The 22,855-nt window shown below is 43.8% G+C and overlaps 1 protein-coding gene across 2 annotated transcripts in view; it reads right to left on the bottom strand.

Annotated features, from left to right (window-relative positions):
* LOC111043299 overlaps window positions 1-20,795 on the bottom strand; it is a 45,799-nt gene extending 25,004 nt beyond the window's left edge. The window contains exon 1 of one of the 2 annotated variants that reach the window (XM_022328209.2): window positions 20,644-20,795. Coding sequence is in view for 1 of the 2 variants with exons in the window: in XM_039443421.1 (XP_039299355.1) it covers window positions 19,976-20,013 (38 nt within the window). In the remaining variant the exon portion in view is untranslated. Of the gene's footprint in view, window positions 1-19,975; window positions 20,555-20,643 lie in introns of those variants that run through there. The other variant, XM_039443421.1, reaches the window with a different exon arrangement.
* Window positions 20,796-22,855: the final 2,060 nt, after the last annotated feature.

Raw genomic sequence — 22,855 nt, 5'->3', positions numbered from 1 at the left:
TCCGCTGGCCCTGGGGGAATGGAAGGACAGGGACGGCAGACAACGGTCCGCTGTGCCCTGGGGAAATGGGAGGACAGGACGGCAGACACGGTCCGCTGTGCCTGGGGAAATAGGAGGACAGGGACGGCAGACAACGGTCCGCTGTGCCCTAGGGAGATGGGAGGACAGGGACGGCAGACACGGTCCGCTGTGCCCTAGGGGAATGGGAGGTCAGGGACGGCAGACAACGGTCCGCTGTGCCCTGGAGAATGGGAGGACAGGGACGGCAGACAACGGTCCGCTGTGCCCTAGGGTGATGGGAGGTCAGGACGGCAGACAACGGTCCGCTGTGCCCTGGGGGAATGGGAGGACAGGGACGTCACACAACGGTCCGCTGTGCCAGGGAGATGGGAGGTCAGGGACGGCAGACAACGGTCCGCTGTGCCCTAGGGTGAAGGGGAGGTCAGGGACGGCAGACAACGGTCCGCTGTGCCCTGGGGAAATGGGAGGACAGGGACGGCAGACAACGGTCCGCGCTGTGCCCTGAGGGGATGAAAAGAATAGGGACGGCAGACAACGGTCCGCTGTGCCCTGGGGAGAGGAAGAATAGGGACGGCAGACAACGGTCCGCTGTGCCCTGGGGAAATGGGAGGACAGGGACGGCAGACAACGGTCCGCTGGCTGGGAAAAGGAAGAATAGGAGGTCAGGACGGCAGACAACGGTCCGCTGTGCCCTAGGAAGATGGGAGGTCAGGGACGGCAGACAACGGTCCGCTGTGCCCTGGGGAAAAGGAAGAATAGGAGGTCAGGACGGCAGACAACGGTCCGCTGTGCCCTGGGGATGGGAGGTCAGGGACGGCAGACAACGGTCCGCTGTGCCCTGGGGAAAAGAAGAATAGGAGGTCAGGGACGGCAGACAACGGTCCGCTGTGCCCTAGGAATGGGGGTCAGGGACGGCAGACAACGGTCCGCTGTGCCCTAGGGAGATGGGAGGTCAGGGACGGCAGACAACGGTCCGCTGTGCCCTAGGGAAAAGGAAGAATAGGAGGTCAGGGACGGCGACAACGGTCCGCTGTGCCCTAGGGAGAGGGAGGTTAGGGACGGCAGACAACGGTCCGCTGTGCCCTGGGTAAAAGGAAGAATGGAGGTCAGGGACGGCAGACAACGGTCCGCTGTGCCCTAGGGAGATGGGAGGTCAGGGACGCAGACAACGGTCCGCTGTGCCCTAGGAAGGGGGAGGTCAGGGACGTACGGCAGCGACGGGCCGCTGTACAAGGAGCAGGAAGGTGTGAGCGGAATGCTGTGGTCTGGGGCTCGTCTGGCGTTTAAATACTCCGCAAAGTGGAGGGGATGGAGTTGTGCCGCCGTCAGAGGCGGTGGATATCGTCCCGATGCGCGGAAGATGATGCGCCCATCGTACCTTCCTTATCTCCGCGGCCGGCTAGCTTTGCTGATAGCCGAGCGTCTTTCTTCAATATATTATTATTTAGCATTATTTTCCCGTCACAATTTTACTTTGTGACACCCCACTCCTACTTGGGGGGGGGGGGGGGGGGTTTGGAGCCCTCTATGGCACCACCTTAAAAGGTGTGAGCCGTCTAGGCATCACCTTAAGAGGTGTACACCTCCACTATGATCGTCATCTATACCTGATCCTCAGGTACATATTTACATCGTCCATCTGGTAACCGGACTTTTATACGTGGTCGACCTGCTCTTCTGCGCTTGCCTGGTGTTGTGCTGCGGGGGCACAGCACCAGATCCATATTTTTAGATGCCTGGTCTGGGATCCTGTGGGACTATCTGCTTTGTGTTGACCGTGATGCTAACATCTGACTCGACACGAACTGGAACTCGCCTCACTGAGACCTCAACCGTCTCTTTGTCATTTAAGGGTGACTCTGATCCTTTCACTATCACCCTCTGTTTTGTCATGTGAAGCGGGGGTGTCAGTTGGTCTGTGGAGGCTGGTATCTCACCTCGAGTTATCCTCTCCATTTCGACTGCTGGGCTAGATTCTGACTTGCCATGAGGTGGCATTTTTGCATCCTAACTTTCTCAGAGTTCAAAGTCTTTGCTCTGACAGTTGGAGCATAAATCGCGGCCTGTCGTTCAGAGTCATTCATTCCATCACAGTGATCAACTATGTCATCCCTGGATGCTTGTCTTGGAATATATGACAACTCTGCCTCTCTATCAATCAAGGCATTGGATTCAACCTGTTCAAACCATCCTTCTTGAACATCCTTCTGTTCCGACTTTGTTGTCTGGAGATTTGGAGTCTACAGCCGCTATTGTTGGGACTGATGTTCTCTCAGTCCTCAATAAGAGAATCCTGACATAATTCGCTGACTTGAAGGATTCATTGGGGAGGATCCCACTCCACCTCTCTCGTGGATGTGTGAATATTCACTTGTTATCACGCATAAATTCCATGCCTAATAGCAACTCTTGTCCAAGTCCTTCATTATAGACGCCACTAGTGGAACTGTGATTTGTCCTATAGTACATTAGTTGTCAGCTTCCCATTTAATGGGGTAGATCGTCCAGCAGCTAATATTGCGTGGTGATGAGTTGGTACTTCCTTATCATCCCTATTTTTTTGAGAACTTCATAAACCTCATTACTCATATAATTAGCTTCAGCGCCACTATCTAGTAAGCCCGACACTTTTTACCACCGATTGTCACAGTAATGAATAGTCTGTTGTCCCTTGATGACTCTTCAATCACAGGAATCTGTGTGCCGTCGCATCACTGCTGTCTTGTTCGGAGTTTTATTCTCCTTCTGCACATCACAGACACATATCAGTGCTCTTTTTCCGCTCCTTTTACATGGTGGAATATCGGGACAGTGTGATCTCCAGTGCCCCGGTCTCTTGTATTGCCCACACATGGGTTCAGACTCACTAAGAGATGGTCTGTTACTAGTAGGGGTTATAACTTCTCAACCTTGAGCCTTGTAATCTTTTTCGTGTCCTCAATCATGTGAACTCTCGAATTCTGTCTATTCTGTTTCTCCTCTGCTTTTATTTGTTCATACTCCCTCGCGAATTTTTCCAATTCGTTGATACTATGAACATCTGATTGCCGAATATACAATTTGTACCGTGGGAGGAGATTCTTATACACTCTCTGTAATTTATTTTCGTCTGTAAAACCTCCTCGACGTCTCATGAGTGTCAGTACATCTTCGAGAAATTCGTCAAACGATTCACCTTCCTTTTGCTTCCTTGCCTGAATTAGATTCTCGAGGTCCTCCTCATAGGTAAGTGGGTAGTAGCGTGATCTGAAATCTGTCACAAAATTGTCCCATGATTTCCACTGGTCACGACGATTACGCATCCATAGAGTAACTTTACCAACTAGTAATTCAGGAAGGGCAACTAGTAGTTGGTTGCCAGTAAGCCCATAGGCTTGTTGTAGCTCATCTAGCCTTTCTAGAAAGCTGGGAGCATCTGATTGGCCATCAAAAGACAGTCTCCAGCTTCTTACTTTGTCACATACCGCCCCTGGGTCCATGAGGGGGTTTGTGTGAATGTTGGTTCCAACTTTAGCATGAGTACCTGTTGCGAGTGTCCAGATTCCTCACTGCTCTGCTCATTATTCCGGGTCTTGGGCTGGGATAACGTACAGCCATATTCTTAGTTGTTCTACTAACAACCTTCTCAACTCAGCAAGTGTTCCAGATGACACTATGCCCCAATCTTGTAGAAGATTGAACGCTTCTTCCTTTTTCAATTTATAGATCAGGAAACTCTGGGGTCGGCTATCACCTCGGGTTTACGTCCTCAACTGACTGATCCTCTGTCAGCTCCTGAGTCGAGCATCTGAATCAGACTCGCCCTGTTCACTCATGATGATTCTTACTTCGTTGCCTCGTGCCCCAAGTGCGGGCGCCAATCTATCACGTACACCTGAGTAGCTTCAGAGGTGGGTGATTGATACCCAGGTGTTGCTCCTGGATGACTTCGCTCAGTCGTAATGTGGGCGGGGAAAGGAGGCAAGTCGAAGTTCCTCTTCCTTCTTCTTTGTGCCAGCTGGCGTGAACAGCACCTCCTGGTGCTTCTGACGGCGTGAAGGTCGCTCTCTTCTCTGATGACCACCTTTGATGTAATTTTGTATCGGCCTTACGGCCTCGGTTCCGCTCCAGTGGAGTAGGAAAAGGAAGGACAGAAAGGATAGGGACGGCAGACAACGGTCCGCTGTGCCCTGGGGAGAAGGAAGAATAGGGACGGCAGACAACGGTCCGCTGTGCCCTGGGAGAGGAAGAAGAATAGGGACGGCAGACAACGGTCCGCTGTGCCCTGGGGAGAAGGAAGAATAGGGACGGCAGACAACGGTCCGCTGTGCCCTGGGGAAATGGGAGGACAGGGACGGCAGACAACGGTCCGCTGTGCCCTGGGGAATGGAAGGACAGGGACGGCAGACAACGGTCCGCTGTGCCCTGGGGAAATGGGAGGACAGGGACGGCAGACAACGGTCCGCTGTGCCCTGGGGAAATAGGAGGACAGGGACGGCAGACAACGGTCCGCTGTGCCCTAGGGAGATGGGAGGACAGGGACGGCAGACAACGGTCCGCTGTGCCCTAGGGAATGGGAGGTCAGGGACGGCAGACAACGGTCCGCTGTGCCCTGGAGAAATGGGAGGACAGGGACGGCAGACAACGGTCCGCTGTGCCCTAGGGTGATGGGAGGTCAGGGACGGCAGACAACGGTCCGCTGTGCCCTGGGGAAATGGGAGGACAGGGACGTCAGACAACGGTCCGCTGTGCCCTAGGGAGATGGGAGGTCGGGACGGCAGACAACGGTCCGCTGTGCCCTAGGGTGATGGGAGGTCAGGGACGGCAGACAACGGTCCGCTGTGCCCTGGGGAATGGGAGGACAGGGACGGCAGACAACGGTCCGCTGTGCCCTGAGGGGATGGAAAGGAATAGGGACGGCAGACAACGGTCCGCTGTGCCCTGGGGAGAAGGAAGGAATAGGGACGGCAGACAACGGTCCGCTGTGCCCTGGGGAAATGGGAGGACAGGGACGGCAGACAACGGTCCGCTGTGCCCTGGGGAAAAGGAAGAATAGGAGGTCAGGGACGGCAGACAACGGTCCGCTGTGCCCTAGGAGATGGGAGGTCAGGGACGGCAGACAACGGTCCGCTGTGCCCTGGGGAAAAGGAAGAATAGGAGGTCAGGGACGGCAGACAACGGTCCGCTGTGCCCTTGGGAGATGGGAGGTCAGGGACGGCAGACAACGGTCCGCTGTGCCCTGGGGAAAAGGAAGAATAGGAGGTCAGGGACGGCAGACAACGGTCCGCTGTGCCCTAGGAAGATGGGAGGTCAGGGACGGCAGACACGGTCCGCTGTGCCCTAGGGAGATGGGAGGTCCGGGACGGCAGACAACGGTCCGCTGTGCCCTAGGGAAAAGGAAGAATAGGAGGTCAGGGACGGCAGACAACGGTCCGCTGTGCCCTAGGGTGATGGGAGGTCAGGGACGGCAGACACGGTCCGCTGTGCCCTGGGGAAAAGGAAGAATAGGAGGTCAGGGACGGCAGACAACGGTCCGCTGTGCCCTAGGGAGATGGGAGGTCAGGGACGGCAGACAACGTCCGCTGTGCCCTAGGGAGATGGAAGGTTAGGGACGTACGGCAGCCGACGGGCCGCTGTACAAGGAGCAGGAAGGTTGTGAGCGGAATGCTGTGGTCTGGGGCTCGTCTGGCGTTTAAATACTCCCGCAAAGTGGAGGGGATGGAGTTGTGCCGCCGTCAGAGGCGGTGGATATCGTCCCGATGCGCGGAAGATGATGCGCCATCAGTACCTTCCTTATCTCCGCGGCCGGCTAGCTTTGCTGATAGCCGAGCGTCTTTCTTCAATATTATTATTTATTTAGCATTATTTTCCCGTCACAATTTTACTTTGTGACACCCCACTCCTACTTGGGGGGGGGGGGGGTGTTTGGAGCCCTCTATGGCACCACCTTAAAAGGTGTGAGCCGTCTAGGCATCACCTTAAGAGGTGTACACCTCCACTATGATCGTCATCTATACCTGATCCTCGGTACATATTTACATCGTCCATCTGGTAACCGGACTTTTATACGTGGTCGACCTGCTCTTCTGCGCTTGCCTGGTGTTGTGCTGCGGTGGCACAGCACCAGATCCATATTTTTAGATGGGCCTGGTCTGGGATCCTGTGGGACTATCTGCTTTGTGTTGACCGTGATGCTAACATCTGACTCGACACGAACTGGAACTCGCCTCACTGAGACCTCAACCGTCTCTTTGTCATTTAAGGGTGACTCTGATCCTTTCACTATCACCCTCTGTTTTGTCATGTGAAGCGGGGGTGTCAGTTGGTCTGTGGAGGCTGGTATCTCACCTCGAGTTATCCTCTCCATTTCGACTGCTGGGCTAGATTCTGACTTGCCATGAGGTGGCATTTGTTGCATCCTAACTTTCTCAGAGTTCAAAGTCTTTGCTCTGACAGTTGGAGCATAAATCGCGGCCTGTCGTTCAGAGTCATTCATTCCATCACAGTGATCAACTATGTCATCCCTGGATGCTTGTCTTGGAATATATGACAACTCTGCCTCTCTATCAATCAAGGCATTGGATTCAACTCTGTTCAAACCATCCTTCTTGAACATCCTTCTGTTCCGACTCTTGTTGTCTGGAGATTTGGAGTCTACAGCCGCTATTGTTGGGACTGATGTTCTCTCAGTCCTCAATAAGAGCAATCCTGACATAATTCGCTGACTTGAAGGATTCAATTGGGGAGGATCCCACTCCACCTCTCTCGTGGATGTGTGAATATTCACTTTGTTATCACGCATAAATTCCATGCCTAATAGCAACTCTTGTCCAAGTCCTTCCATTATAGACGCCACTAGTGGAACTGTGATTTGTCCTATAGTTACATTAGTTGTCAGCTTCCCATTTAATGGGGTAGATCGTCCATCAGCTAATATTGCGTGGTGATGAGTTGGTACCTTCCTTATCATCCCTATTTTTTTGAGAACTTCATAAACCTCATTACTCATATAATTAGCTTCAGCGCCACTATCTAGTAATGCCCGACACTTTTTACCACCGATTGTCACAGTAATGAATAGTCTGTTGTCCCTTGATGACTCTTCAATCACAGGAATCCTGTGTGCCGTTCGCATCACTGCTGTCTTGTTCGGAGTTTTATTCTCCTTCTGCACATCACAGACACATATCAGTGCTCTTTTTCCGCTCCTTTTACATGGTGGAATATCGGGACAGTGTGATCTCCAGTGCCCCGGTCTCTTGTATTGCCCACACATGGGTTCAGACTCACTAAGAGATGGTCTGTTACTAGTAGGGGTTATAACTGTCTCAACCTTGAGCCTTGTAATCTTTTTCGTGTCCTCAATCATGTGAACTCTCGAATTCTGTCTATTCTGTTTCTCCTCTGCTTTTATTTGTTCATACTCCCTCGCGAATTTTTCCAATTCGTTGATACTATGAACATCTGATTGCCGAATATACAATTTGTACCGTGGGAGGAGATTCTTATACACTCTCTGTAATTTATTTTCGTCTGTAAAACCTCCTCGACGTCTCATGAGTGTCAGTACATCTTCGAGAAATTCGTCAAACGATTCACCTTCCTTTTGCTTCCTTGCCTGAATTAGATTCTCGAGGTCCTCCTCATAGGTAAGTGGGTAGTAGCGTGATCTGAAATCTGTCACAAAATTGTCCCATGATTTCCACTGGTCACGACGATTACGCATCCATAGAGTAACTTTACCAACTAGTAATTCAGGAAGGGCAACTAGTAGTTGGTTGCCAGTAAGCCCATAGGCTTGTTGTAGCTCATCTAGCCTTTCTAGAAAGCTGGGAGCATCTGATTGGCCATCAAAAGACAGTCTCCAGCTTCTTACTTTGTCACATACCGCCCCTGGGTCCATGAGGGGGTTTGTGTGAATGTTGGTTCCAACTTTAGCATGAGTACCTGTTGCCGAGTGTCCAGATTCCTCACTGCTTCTGCTCATTATTCCGGGTCTTGGGCTGGGATAACGTACAGCCATCTTCTTATGTTGTTCTACTAACAACCTTCTCAACTCAGCAAGTGTTCCAGATGACACTATGCCCCAATCTTGTAGAAGATTGAACGCTTCTTCCTTTTTCAATTTATAGATCCAGGAAACTCTGGGGTCGGCTATCACCTCGGGGTTTACGTCCTCAACTGACTGATCCTCTGTCAGCTCCTGATGTCGAGCATCTGAATCAGACTCGCCCTGTTCACTCATGATGATTCTTACTTCGTTGCCTCGTGCCCCAAGTGCGGGCGCCAATCTATCACGTACACCCTGAGTAGCTTCAGAGGTGGGTGATTGATACCCAGGTGTTGCTCCTGGATGACTTCGCTCAGTCGTAATGTGGGCGGGGAAAGGAGGCAGTCGAAGTTCCTCTTCCTTCTTCTTTGTGCCTCAGCTGGCGTGAACAGCACCTCCTGGTGCTTCTGACGGCGTGAAGGTCGCTCTCTTCTCTGATGACACCACTTTGATGTAATTTTGTATCGGCCTTACGGCCTCGGTTCCGCTCCAGTGGAGTAGGAAAAGGAAGGACAGAAAGGATAGGGACGGCAGACAACGGTCCGCTGTGCCCTGGGGAGAAGGAAGAATAGGGACGGCAGACAACGGTCCGCTGTGCCCTGGGGAGAAGGAAGAATAGGGACGGCAGACAACGGTCCGCTGTGCCCTGGGGAGAAGGAAGAATAGGACGGCAGACAACGGTCCGCTGTGCCCTGGGGAGAAGGAAGAATAGGGACGGCAGACAACGGTCCGCTGTGCCCTGGGGAAATGGGAGGACAGGGACGGCAGACAACGGTCCGCTGTGCCCTGGGGAAATGGAGGACAGGGACGGCAGACACGGTCCGCTGTGCCCTAGGGAGATGGGAGGACAGGGACGGCAGACAACGGTCCGCTGTGCCCTGGGGAAATGGGAGGACAGGGACGGCAGACAACGGTCCGCTGTGCCCTAGGGTGATGGGAGGTCAGGACGGCAGACAACGGTCCGCTGTGCCCTGGGGAAATGGGAGGACAGGGACGGCAGACACGGTCCGCTGTGCCCTAGGGAGATGGGAGGACAGGGACGCAGACAACGGTCCGCTGTGCCCTAGGGTGATGGGAGGTCAGGGACGGCAGACACGGTCCGCTGTGCCCTGGGGAATGGGAGGACAGGGACGGCAGACAACGGTCCGCTGTGCCCTAGGGTGATGGGAGGTCAGGGACGGCAGACAACGGTCCGCTGTGCCCTGGGGAAATGGAGGACAGGGACGGCAGACAACGGTCCGCTGTGCCCTAGGAGATGGGAGGTCAGGACGGCAGACAACGGTCCGCTGTGCCCTAGGGTGATGGGAGGTCAGGACGGCAGACAACGGTCCGCTGTGCCCTGGGGAAATGGGAGGACAGGGACGGCAGACAACGGTCCGCTGTGCCCTGGGGAGAAGGAAGAATAGGGACGGCAGACAACGGTCCGCTGTGCCCTGGGGAAAAGGAAGAATAGGAGGTCAGGGACGGCAGACAACGGTCCGCTGTGCCCTAGGGAGATGGGAGGTCAGGGACGGCAGACAACGGTCCGCTGTGCCCTGGGAAAAGGAAGAATAGGAGGTCAGGGACGGCAGACAACGGTCCGCTGTGCCTAGGGAGATGGGAGTCAGGGACGGCAGACAACGGTCCGCTGTGCCCTAGGAAGATGGGAGGTCAGGGACGTACGGCAGCCGACGGGCCGCTGTACAAGGAGCAGGAAGGTTGTGAGCGGAATGCTGTGGTCTGGGGCTCGTCTGGCGTTTAAATACTCCCGCAAAGTGGAGGGGATGGAGTTGTGCCGCCGTCAGAGGCGGTGGATATCGTCCCGATGCGCGGAAGATGATGCGCCATCAGTACCTTCCTTATCTCCGCGGCCGGCTAGCTTTGCTGATAGCCGAGCGTCTTTCTTCAATATTATTATTTATTTAGCATTATTTTCCCGTCACAATTTTACTTTGTGACATTATAATTTACTGCTTGAACTGCTACACCTATCAATTGAATTCTATCACTTTCATGTTTCACTTCTTCATGATGTTGTAGATTGTCTCTGATAATGATGGCACTCCCACCCCTCGCGACATTGCTGGGATGTAAAGCATGATAGATCTTAAAGCCTTTGAATTTGATAAACGAATGATTTGTAAAGTGAGTTTCAGTTATAAGACATATATCTATTTTTTCTATGTCTAGAACTGCTTCTAACTCCTGTTGCCGTTGTAACAATCCATTCGCGTTCCATTCCATTATTTTTAGTGAACGAATCATTTGAATTTCAGTAGTCTACTCTGTTCCAACTTCTGAAATTTAGATTGTAGTGAGGTGATTATTTGCTCTTGTCTATCCAGTTTTGCCAAGATTAGCTGCAAAATATTATTGGTGCCTTCTTCTACTTCACTTTTTGGCTCTTCCAATTTCGATCTATTTTCTTTTGAGACAATCTGGGCGAAAGTCAATTTCTTAACTGCATTACCATTGTTTAGATTGTGAGCTTCTGTATTTTCCGTGATTTTTGGTGGGATATTTTGAATGATTTTCTTTCGTGAATCTGCAATAGTTTTTGTTTTAGTAGAATTCCTGATTTTTTGCAATTCGATTGCAACAGTGCAACCTCGATAGCTGGCTGGATGTGCTTCACCATAATGAATACATTTTGGTAGAGCATCGTTGGGATTCGAACATTCCTTTGTTTGGTGTTTACCTACACACTTAACACACCTAGGCTCCTTGTTACAATATTTTTGAGTGTGGCCGTATGCTTGACAACGTTTGCATTGCGGTATCAGATTGGCCTTCTTCAATGCTTCAACTTCCACTCTACAGCCAAGTATATTTTTCAATTCAAATACTGTTTTTATATCTTCTTCCGTGCTGAATGATACCATGAACATATCTAATGGTTCTCTTGTCTTCCACCTCAGCTTGTTTGCAACTTCTAGAACTTTCAATCCTCTTACTTTCAAATCTTCCAGAACCATTTCTGTAATACAAGAGTGATGAAGCTTTTTAATCATCACTCTTATTGGTCTCGACTGTTTATCTTCATAGGAGTGCCAGTTAAGCTCATCTTTAATCAATTCTCTGGTAATATTCCGATAAGTTTCCGAATCAACTGCATTTACTTTAAATGTTTCTTTACTTAACAGTTTTATCCTAAATTTGTCAGCTGGTGACACTTTTTTCAAACTTGTGAGAAGTACATTCAGATTCTTAATACCATCCACAATGATTGGCGGTGGTGGCATTTCTTGGCGATGAAAAGTACCTGCTCGGCTGAAGATTTGAGTTTATTTGCTTTTATGTATTGATCCGGTGAACACTGGATTTCTGGTGTATTTGCCTTGTTGTTGGTGTCCAGGCTCTCGTTAGTGGCTTCCCTTTCTTCTTCCTCTGATGCAGGAAAACTTGGTGGCTTCACTAAGTCGGACATAGTGTGATTTCGCTACCATACAATTCAAACAGCACTCGTAATCAACACTCACGCACACGGAAACGCGAACGGAGCTAAATTACCGCCGCGAAAAGTAGGTCGCTTTGCTTGCATAAAATACCGCGGTTGACGACCGATACTCGATGCAATATTTTTGTTCCACTTTTAATCGCGAACAAACAGCTGACTCACTACTTCTACACTACACTATTACTACTCCACTATACGTCCGTTCTCTACGAGTTCTAGCGCAATACTGACGTGATAATATATCGATTAATAATATAAGAGCGCCAGAATGGACCAATCATTTCTCCGAATTACTCAGAGCACCCCTTCATACAAACCTTTTTCCATTTGCAGAACCATTGATAACGAATGATCAATTAGATAGGGATTTAACAATAGAAGAGCTCAAAATTGTATTAAAAAAAATCTAAAAATAATAAGGCAGCTGGAAGAGACTGCATTCCTTATGAATTTTATAAAAATCCTCCAGATGAGTTATTGAGTTATTGAGAGAAATAGTTAAAATGTTTAATAAAATGTTTCGGGAAGCAGTTGTCCGTGAGATTTTCAAGCATTCAATTATTTATCCTTTGTTTAAGAAGGGGAATATCAATTCAGTGTCCAATTATAGAGGTATTTCGTTTATTGACGCAATAGCTAAACGTTTACTGGTCTTCTTCTTCTTCGTCTGGAGTCCTGGGTACACAGTAATAAAATTTTGAAGGAAAATCAGGCAGGTTTCCGAAAAGGGTACTCGACAGTAGATAATTTATGTAATCTTATTTCAGATGGGATTAAATAGAGAATGTATTTATTCAAAAGCCAATTAATATAAATATATATTAATATATATTTACAGCATTTATTCAGGATTTTCGTTAAAATGATTATTAATCTTATTTCATTGTCGGAATTGAAAACAACAAAAAAAGGTGGTAAATAATATGCCTTATTCTTTGTGGACTACCGGGCCGCATTCGATACAGTGAATAGGGGAGCTTTGCTATATAAATTATCATCTATGGGACTGTCCACTAGTTTTCTTTCAGTAATTAAGAACTTGTACAGTGGCACAAACTCGAGTGTGTTGTATAAGGGTGGCCTAACGGAGTCGTTTAGTACAGATACAGGTCTCAGACAAGGCTGCTTACTCAGTCCTTTGCTGTTTGCATTGTTTTAGAATGATATTGAGGAGGAATTGAGAGGAGGTGCCACTACGGATGGTGTTAAGCTCGGTGTACTCATGTATGCGGATGATATTGTGGTGCGGGCAGATACTCCAAGAGAATTACAACGCATGATAGAGAGGTTAGAGCAGTATTGTGAGAGGTGGAGACTTGAGGTAAACCTCGAGAAATCGAAAATTATTATTTTTAGAAAAGGTGGAAGAAGGAGAGGTGCTGAAAAGTGGATTTTTGATGGAGAAGCTATAGAAATTGTTAACAGGTATAAATACCTAGGAGTAACACTCACGCCAAACTTGAGTTTCACCCCGCACCTAGCCGATAGATTGAAATGCGCTAAGAGAGGTTTGAATGCTGCAGGGAATCAGGTGATAAATGATGGAAAGGTGCCGTTAGCTTCCAAGTGGGTATTGTTTAGAGCGGTAGCTTGAGCGATAATGTGTTATGGAGCTCGATACAGAAAATTCGAGGAAGCAGAGAAGCTCAAACGATATTTCATAAAAAGATTGTTTGGTTTACCCCATAATACGCCCAACTATGTCATTTTTCTGGAAACTATAGAGTCGTCAATATATTATTTCACTCTCAATTTGCAGTCTTCATATATTGTAAAAGTTTTGTCTTATACGAATGATAGGTATCCGAAAAAATTAGCGTTACAAATAATCAGTCAGAGATTGTCATGGTATAAACATTGGAATGATATGGCCAGAGATTTAGGAATAGAGATAAACTTGAATAGACAAAGCTTTGCCAATTGGAAAGGAGAACTAAGAAAATTGAGAGAAGGCGTGAATAAGTGTGAGATGGAACGATTTCAAAGTAAAGCGACAGAAGCAAGATACCACAAAATTTATAAAAGTTTTAATCTAAATTTAGGGAATGACAGTTACCTTAAAAGCGATATTGCCTACTCTCAGGTCAAATGGATCATGAAGGCTAGAGGAGAAGCAATAGACCTGAATTATAATGGATAGAAATTTTCTGTGCTCTCTGTGCAATAGAAAAGAAGAGGAAGATGTGTACCACTTTATTGCAAGATGTCCAGTACTCAAGGAATGGAGAGTAAAGTGTCTGGGTAAATCTATTTTGGTTTACATTTTTTGAAAATGTTTCAAATTGTGTTATATACAAATTTTGACGCTCTATCTCATGGTGGTAACAGTTTTTCAAAAATGTCGATATCTCGATAGATCACTCTCCAACCCCCCTATCCTGGAAGCCCCATTTCCTTTTGATATACTACAACTATAGAATACTCCTCCCCGACAGCCGCATTGAATAGACCATTTTCTCAACATTCCAAAAACAAAGGATTCCATTTTCTTCACACCTGAATTTTAGCCCTTGAAATTATCAACAATCAAAAACCCTTTAGGCCTACCTATCGATAGAGCTTCTTTTCCTATCCCATTATCAACGAGAAAAAATGTAATATTTATCCAAAAAACCACCCCGCGCTCATATAGAGTGATGTAATTATCTTATATAGAGTACCAGCATTATCTATCTCTGGTTTTGTCAGTACATTTCACAAGAATAAATAAATAAAATACAATATTAGCACTTGTTCATAAAACATTTTTGACCCTCAAATCCTTTAGGTTAGTTTTAAGAGGTAAAGAACTTAATTGGGAGAGTTATAAGCCCTAAAAAAGCAAATCATAATATGTAAAACTTTTTCAATGTTACTTTTATAATAGCGTATATCTCAAAAACGATTGGAGATAAATAGAACTTTACCAAACAAAAGTTATAGGAAATTTACCTAGCTTCATTTTTTATGGTTACGGTCATTATAGCGGTAGAACGCATTGTTTCCGATATAAGCGCATTCAAGCAAAACATGATAAAATGCCACTTTTAAATCATCCTTATCAATTTACCATTGTGTAGGATGTGGACTTTAGCTATGTGTTCACTTTCTATCTACTGAACTAATCCAAATAAAGCTACAAAGTAGAAAATTGTGTTCCAAACATTCCCTCCAAATGTCTCTGTCAACTGATCTATTGTTGCAAAACTAAAGATTTCACACTAAACCTGCTGCAACAGTCGTAAGAAAATGATTAAAATTGTATCCACAAATAAATAAATACAATGAATGAAAGTCGTAAGAAAATTATTAAAATAATGAAATTATACATAAAATTCAGGAAAGTTCAATGCTCTATAGATAAGCTCATAATCAGCACAGATTTTTTTATCAATTATTATTGAAAAGTTATAAAAGTAAACATATAAAAAAATGGATCAAAACTGTTTTTTTTTTAATGTTACACTTTCAAGAGCAGACATTATCTCGAAAACTATAGATGATTCAAAAAAATTTATCAGATGACATTTTTGAAGCTTTTATTCTTGTATTGAGTTTGTTTTGATTTCCGTTAGTCCGTTAGACGCATAGGTATCGAGAAAGATTTGAAATACCAAAAAGTGGTAAATAAATAATCTTTATTCAATGACAAGTACATTACAGAATACGGTAACAATAATCAAATATTGAATTCAACAAATTGCGTAGTGTACAGTCAAGGAATACAATACTGCTTGCTAAAGAATGAACTTTGTCTGCAAACAGTAGCATATCTCATAATTGAAAATAAAATCAGGAATTCGCTTAGCATACACACATGAGATATTATAAACTGAAATAATGCGAATAAAATAATAATGATACTAAATAATAATGATAATAAATATGAATTATACCAAATAATAAGGATAATAAATAATTAAAACCACACACACACACACACACACACACGCGCGCACAGTCATACAACATGGAGCTGTTAAGTAATAGCTTACACCTTCCAACGGTGTATGTAGATTGATAAAGGAAATAACATCGAGAAAGAAAACTTGAAAAAAGAAACGAGTGAATAAAGTTTAGATTAAAATTCCAAAAAGATCCTCAATCTCTCCCGGTGAACGATTCATCAACCACACCCTTAATCTAGATTTAAAAGAAGCAATACCAGCTACACTTTTGACTTCGGGCAAAAATTTCGGGCCCAAAAAAATGGAGCTCTTTTGAAACAAAGTACAATGAGAACGAGGCAATGTTATGAACCCCCTCTCAGCATTCCTAGTGTAATAGGGTAGGCCTACATCAGTTCCATAGTTACCACTTTTCTTATACTGCGACAGAACATAGATGATGTCATGCCAAGAGAACCAAAGAAAATGACATCAACTAAAAATCGCGTATTTTGCGATGGAGAAACCATAGACCTCAAAAACAGATTAAACCAGGCCAATGAAAGACTACTGCTGACACGCTCACAAAGTGACAAACTCACCAATGAGACAACAAAGAAAAGATATGAAGCTGAAGTAAACAACAAGAATGGATAAGTTGTATCAGAAATTCAGCAGACCAACGAAAAAAGGAAAGAACTGTGGAAAATCATAAATGAAGAAAGATGTAAAAAATACTCAACTACAAAGGACAATGTGCATCTCAAGCACAATGGTCGCACTACCATAGACCGACCCGTACCATGTTTGTAACATCCTGAATTGTGCATTTATTGAGCCGCCGATAGAGTCATGGCAGTGGGGGACACAACTGATGACTGTTTGGGGCAAGAAAATACAACAGTAGTACTCAGCCAATTTCGAGCCATCACAAGTGCTCAACTGAGCACAATAATTAGAAGCTAAAGGCCAATAACTCTTCAGGACATGATGAAATCACTGGAAAAATTATAAAATATTGAGAGGAAGAACTAAAACAGCCACTTATAGACATAATCAACACATCTTTTGAATAGGCAGCATTTCCAAAAAGCCTAAAGATATCTAAAATCTCTCCTAAGTTTAAAAAAGGTGACAAGACTGACCCTAAAAACTATAGCTACCTATTGCTAACATCCCAACAACATCAAAAATTATAGAACGGGCAGTCTACGATCAGTTGATTGAACACCTTGAAACTAACAATTTGATATCGGTACATCAGTAGCATGGCTTTAGAAGAGTGCGTAGCACATTTGAGGGCTATTGCAGAGTTGTGCAATAGTATAAATAGGCGGCTATGGCAAGAAAAACAAGCAGTGTCCGTCCGGCCAATTTATTGACTTACACTCAGCTGGGAGACCCTAAAACATATACTGAAAAAACTCAAAATAAAGGGAAAGGCGCAGTGGTGGCTGGAGGACCGGAAGCAAAGCGGTGTTGAAATTGAACACCATAAAAAAACATAGGCTACTATAGTACAAATCCTCTCTCCGGACCGTAAACAGAGGCGTGCCGCAATGATCAATACTGGCACCACTACTTTTTCTAGTGTATGTTAATGATCTACACAGTGAGATTGGAATAATAATAATAATAATGGTTTTTGTTCATAGCACAGACATGCCACCAGGGCATGTCCATAAGGGAACATGTCAAGATTTATTGGCCCCGAAAGGGGGACAAACTGCATATTATTCGCAGATGACACTACAATACTAGTACCACACAAAAATCAGGATCCAAATCACAGTCCAATAGATGCAACTATGGAAGAAGCAACTCATATCTGCAATAAACTGAACCTAACAATAAACAAAAGACTATACATGTCAAATTCAAACCAACTACCAATATCCCAGCAGATCCTACAAACAATCAAATCACCATAGCCACTCATACACAATTTCTGGGCATCATTGTTGATAGCAAACTTTCCTGGCAACCTCACATTGAAAAACTCTAAAAAAAACTGTTATCTGTGGTATATGTAGTTCGAAGACTGCAGAACATACTGGGGGAAAAAACAGCATTCATGGCATACCATGCACTATTTGTCTCCCATTTGAGATATGGCATAGTAGCATGGGGTTCAGCACCACAATTACATCTTGCAAAAGTCCTCGTCATTCAGAAAAGAGCTCTGAGAACAATACTAAAAGTAAGCACAATGAAACACTGCAAGCCGCTGTTCAAGAAACACAGTTTACTCACAGTGATTTCCATATACATCCTGGAGACAATAATCTTAGCAAAGAAGACAAAACCCGCACTAAGAGGTGACAGACATGGTCTTCATACTAGGAACACCAAGAACATAGACCTTCCAATGCACCGTCTTGCTAAATTTAAGGACTCTCCAGCTTACGCAGGAGCCTTCTACTTCAATAAACTGCCGGTCATACTAAATATTGAGGACGATACTCTCTTTGCCAAGGCCCTCAAGCGCTACCTGATAGAGAGACCGTACTACACCACAACAGAGTATGTGCAGGAGCATACATACAGTCACTACACGGGACGAACGGGGGACCAACAAGACTAACACAAAACCGTTTTCTACAAAAACCCCATCAAAGGGAAGATATCTGACGATTCCCCGGTCACCAGACTGCGGAGAAGACTGGACAAGTAACAAGTAACATGGAAATTGAAAAAATGTTGGATTAAAGTGGGAAATCAACTTTTTTTTAACAATTTTGATTTTTACTTTCCTTGCCCTATTACCATAGGTAAGGAAAGTATTGCTTTCCAAAAAAAATCAAGTACCCTAATTTCAATCCAAAACATGATTTTTGGGTATTGGTCTGTGTGTGTGTGTGTGTGTGTGTGTGTGTGTGTGTGTGTGTGTGTGTGTGTGTGTGTGTGTGTGTGTGTGTGTGCGTATATCTGTGAACACCATAACTCCATTCCTAATTAACCGATTGACTTGAAATTTTAAACTTAAGGTCCTTATATCATGAGGATCCGACAATAAGAAATTCAAAAAAAATCAATTCAAGATGTGGAAAATTACTAAAAAACCATGTTTTTCACGTTTTTCTCGAAAACGGCTCTAACGATTTTCTTCAAATTTATACCATGGATAGCTAATTATAAGCCCTATCAACTGTCATGAGTCTTATTTCTGGGAAAATTTCAGGAGCTCCGTAATATTCTTGAGAAAAATGGCGGATAATGACTAAAAAACCATGTTTTTCACGGTTTTCTCGAAAACGGATTCAATGATTTTCTTCAAATTTATACCATAGATAGCTATTCATAAGCCCTATCAACTGACATGAGTCTCATTTCTGGGAAAATTGCAGGAGCTCCGTAATATTCTTGAGAAAAATGGCAGATAATTACTAAAAAACCATGTTTTTCACGATTTTCTCAAAAATGACTTGACCGATTTTTTTTCAAATTCATACCCTGTATAGTTATTTATCAGCTCTATCAACTGGCATGAGTCTTTTTCCTGGGAAACTAATGGGGGTTCCACCCTATCCTTGAAAAATGGACTGTCCAACTGTGTAACCTCCTTCTTGTGCATGAGGTAGGTAGGTAGAGCATTTTATAAAAAGAACACAGTCATAGTCGAGATATTTCATCTGTAGAACAGCTGTTTTGACGACTTTTGAAGAAATCATCGAATTTCACAATTTACACAAAGGAAAAGTACTCTGAAAACAATTATATATACACATATTTAGTAGTCTGATCGTAGTTTCAAATATGATGCCGCCAATCGTCATTATATTATTCCCTTAATTTATTCCCGTTTAAGAATGAGGCTTACAGTTCAATGAGTAAGGAAAGTTGTGTGAGTGTACCAAACCAGATTTTTTATTATTAGTATCTGAGCTAATTGGCAGAATAATAATAGAGAGGTAATAGAATTCGGCTGGCTATATTGTCAGGAAAACGGATGAAAGATGGACCAAAACAATACTTGATTATGGTACCCATGCACGATGCGAAGAAACCCTTATACAGACGTGACAAAGATTTCAAGAGAGTATGCGGCAGAGCGACCTAGCAGAGTTGCAAGAGAGAAGAAGGAATGGGAATGGGACAAAATGAAAAACTTATAACATACGTTTAACGTATAACATACGTTTAACGTATAACATAAACGTATATTCCTACATGGAAGTATGGCTGCACAAGGACTGCTGATTATTGTATTTAATTGAATAAATTCTGGCCTGCGGAATCCAGCATTCAGACCTATACATATTGACAAGTTGAAATAAATATAACATTGTTGTAAATTTGAAAGGATAGCTAAAAAACGGATGGCTAAACAAACATGGCTGAAACTTGAAATTTAGTTTTTTTTATATTTGTTTTGTTGCTCTCATGTGCATGAATAGAAAGTCGCACCTAGATGAAATTTGACAAAAATGTGGAAAAAGTGCAAATTTTGGCTTTTGAACAAGTTATTATTTTTCTAAATATTTGAAATAATACTCTACAAAACAAATTAGTTTTGTAGAATAATTAATTTATTATAAAACTAAAATGTCTGGTCGATAGATATTGTTAAACTAATATTTATTGAGTTATTTTGACTAATAGAAACGTTTGAGTAGAGCTTACCTGTAGCTAAATTTTTTCTCTGAGGGTGGTGCCCACATGAGCTTTATTCATGTGCGTGCGTGGGAAGATGCAGCACAGTAATGAGAAATAAGTTGTGGACGTGCAGTTTTAGGTGGGTTCCGAACCAACGGGAAGCAATTTTGTGCTTAAGGTTATGGTAGGATGGGTAACTAGGTTGGTTTGGGTGTGTGTCAAATTAGATATGGTTTGATTATGGTCAGATTAGGGTAGGTTAGGTGATACCCCTGATATGTTTGGATAAGGTTAGCTTATGTTTGGGACATGTAAGGTTAGGTTTAGGACAAGATAGTGTAGGTAGATTTGGGTTAGGTTAAGTTTGGATCAGGACATCAGGTTAGGTTGAGTTTAAGCTATGTATGATGATGGGTTTTGTTTGTTTGGAACAGTTAAGGTTGATCAAGAAAGGAACACTATTTTTGGACCACAAAGAAATTAAAGCTTTAAATAACTATTAAAATCAACACTAATAACACATCCACACATCTTTTCCAAAGTCGGTCAATAGATTATTATAAATGAAATGAATAAATTGAAAAGCTATGGATTGTATGAATTCTATTAACTTAACTCATGCCTTAAATTACTAAGTGATATGCCAAAATAATTATTCAAGTTACTATAAATATATTCATGTCTAGTCAACTTACTGTCAGAATATTAAGAGCTATTTGTTGTGTATTGTCAAAGATTAAATCATCTACACTTTGGAGAGCAATTTTCCAAACTGGCAGAGTCGAGCCGGTGAGTTTTTATATTAGAGCATGCACATGTAGAAGGAATTCCCTTTCATAACTGGCGAGGCTCGCTGCAGAACTGCTCCTTTCTACTGCGCAAGCGTAGTATCTGTTTGAGTGGGGCCGCGGAATTGGGAATATCTGGAACTCAAAATATCAATGTTAAATGTCCTATGCCTGAAAACTGTTGCTGGGTGGAACTCCGAATATTTGTCAGACAGCGGAATTGGAAATATCCGGAACTCGAAATATGTTGCTAGGCGGAATTGGGAGTATCTGGAACTCAATTACTTGTTAGGCAGATGGCGGAATTGGAACTATCTGGAACTCAAAATATCGGTGCCAAAGTGGGAATACTTGTAATGTGTTTGTCATTGAGAAATGGTTCAAGTCTGACTTATTTTCTAGAATGATATGGACTTTTGGACCTTGTTTGTCGTTCTTTTTCAATTATAGACTATTCATATGATTTGCGATTGTACCAAAAAATAAGTAGAAGTAATTTAATATTTTCCAGAAAATATAATATTTTATAATAAAATAATAATACGTACATATATATTATTTTTTAGAAAATTTAATATGTCTTCAATATAATAGCATTAAGTTTATAGGTTATGTTATGCATAATAATAATAATAATAATTAAGGTAAGTGTAACATACATTTGCATTTTGCAACAGAAACAGCTTCTTATAGAGTATTGTTTTACAGGCTAATCTTTTTTATGTAATGTATTCAAGTGTAATTATAATTAGGATTGGGATAATACAAAAATATACTTTTTGCTTAGTGATATCTATTACATTGTGACAGAACTGCTCCTTTCTACTGCGCAAGCGTAGTATCTGTTTGAGTAACACATTCATTGGAGCAGTTTGTTACCTGTTACTTGGAAAAATAACTGTTACGTTGTTTTCGTGAACCAGTGAACGTACCTAATATGTTTCCATGCATGATTTTCCTTGTGATAAACTGCTTTTTGACATGCTTTTTTATAATGTGCAATGCATTAAAAATAAAGTGAATGAACTGGAATTGTTTCTTAGCTCAAACATAAGATTTAAATTGCTGTGTTGTTTGAGCATTGAATGTGCTTGGATGATGTAAAACTTTTTAAAATTGCTGGATATGAGTTGGTAGCCCACTTCTGTCGAAGTGAGTTTCAGTGTGTGGTAGTGTTGCTATTTATATAGACACATCTGTGATTGCCCACTTTGCATGCTTTGACATTTCTATGCACTGTGATGAAAACGAGCATGAATTTGCATGATTGTGTATCCCTATTGCATGCGAAGTTGTACATTTTTACAGTTTATCGGTCACCAGCTGGTTGCCTTCAAAATTTTTTCAACTAACTTGAGGGACTTGTCTTTCAGTTAGCTAACTTAAATCCAGGTTTTAACATAATTTATTGTTGGCGGTGACTTCAACATTGACGTGTTGAAGGCTGACCACAGGACAAGGGAGTTTGTTAACCTACTTAGATCCCTGGACCTCCATGTGGCTAACTGGCAGCCCACTAGATTAGATGCTTGCCTTGATAATTTGATTCCAAATCTGAACATTGGCAATAACATTAGTTGTTCAATTGTAAATCCTCTCCTCAGTGACCACCTGGCACTCAGCTGCAATGTGGGGGTACGCGACTAGGTGCCACCCTGACTACTTGACACCCCAACTAGTTGTCCCCTTTTGAAACCGGTTTTTAGGGGACAAGTTAGTAGACGTGAGCAATACCCGTCTAGTTGTATCCTTTCTGAGGAGGTGACAACTAGTCGGGGTTACACCCTGTCGTGAAGGTGCAAGGTGTCAAGTTGTTGTTTACAGTCGGGACTAGTTGACAGCTATGGTCCAGTAGGTGTCAAGTAGTCGGGGGGACAACTTGACGGCAGTGGCATAATTTTACGAGGGTACAAGTAGTCGTCTAAGGTAATGACAACATATCCCCTCGACGCCACTCCACAAGAAATCACCATTCCGGCTGGCTCTTCATTTGAAAGATGGAAAATGAAGCCAAACTATCAAGTTCTATATGAAAAGGCATTAAGATTCCTAATTTTGTATTTTCAACAAGTCATCATGTCTTTGTGATTGAGCCTTTTCAACCATGGTGCAATCAAGA

Source organism: Nilaparvata lugens, chromosome 1 (assembly GCF_014356525.2).
Source record: "Nilaparvata lugens isolate BPH chromosome 1, ASM1435652v1, whole genome shotgun sequence".
Taxonomy (NCBI): domain Eukaryota; kingdom Metazoa; phylum Arthropoda; class Insecta; order Hemiptera; family Delphacidae; genus Nilaparvata; species Nilaparvata lugens.
Note: the sequence above shows the minus strand (reverse complement) of the source record. Positions and strands in the feature narration are given on the sequence as shown.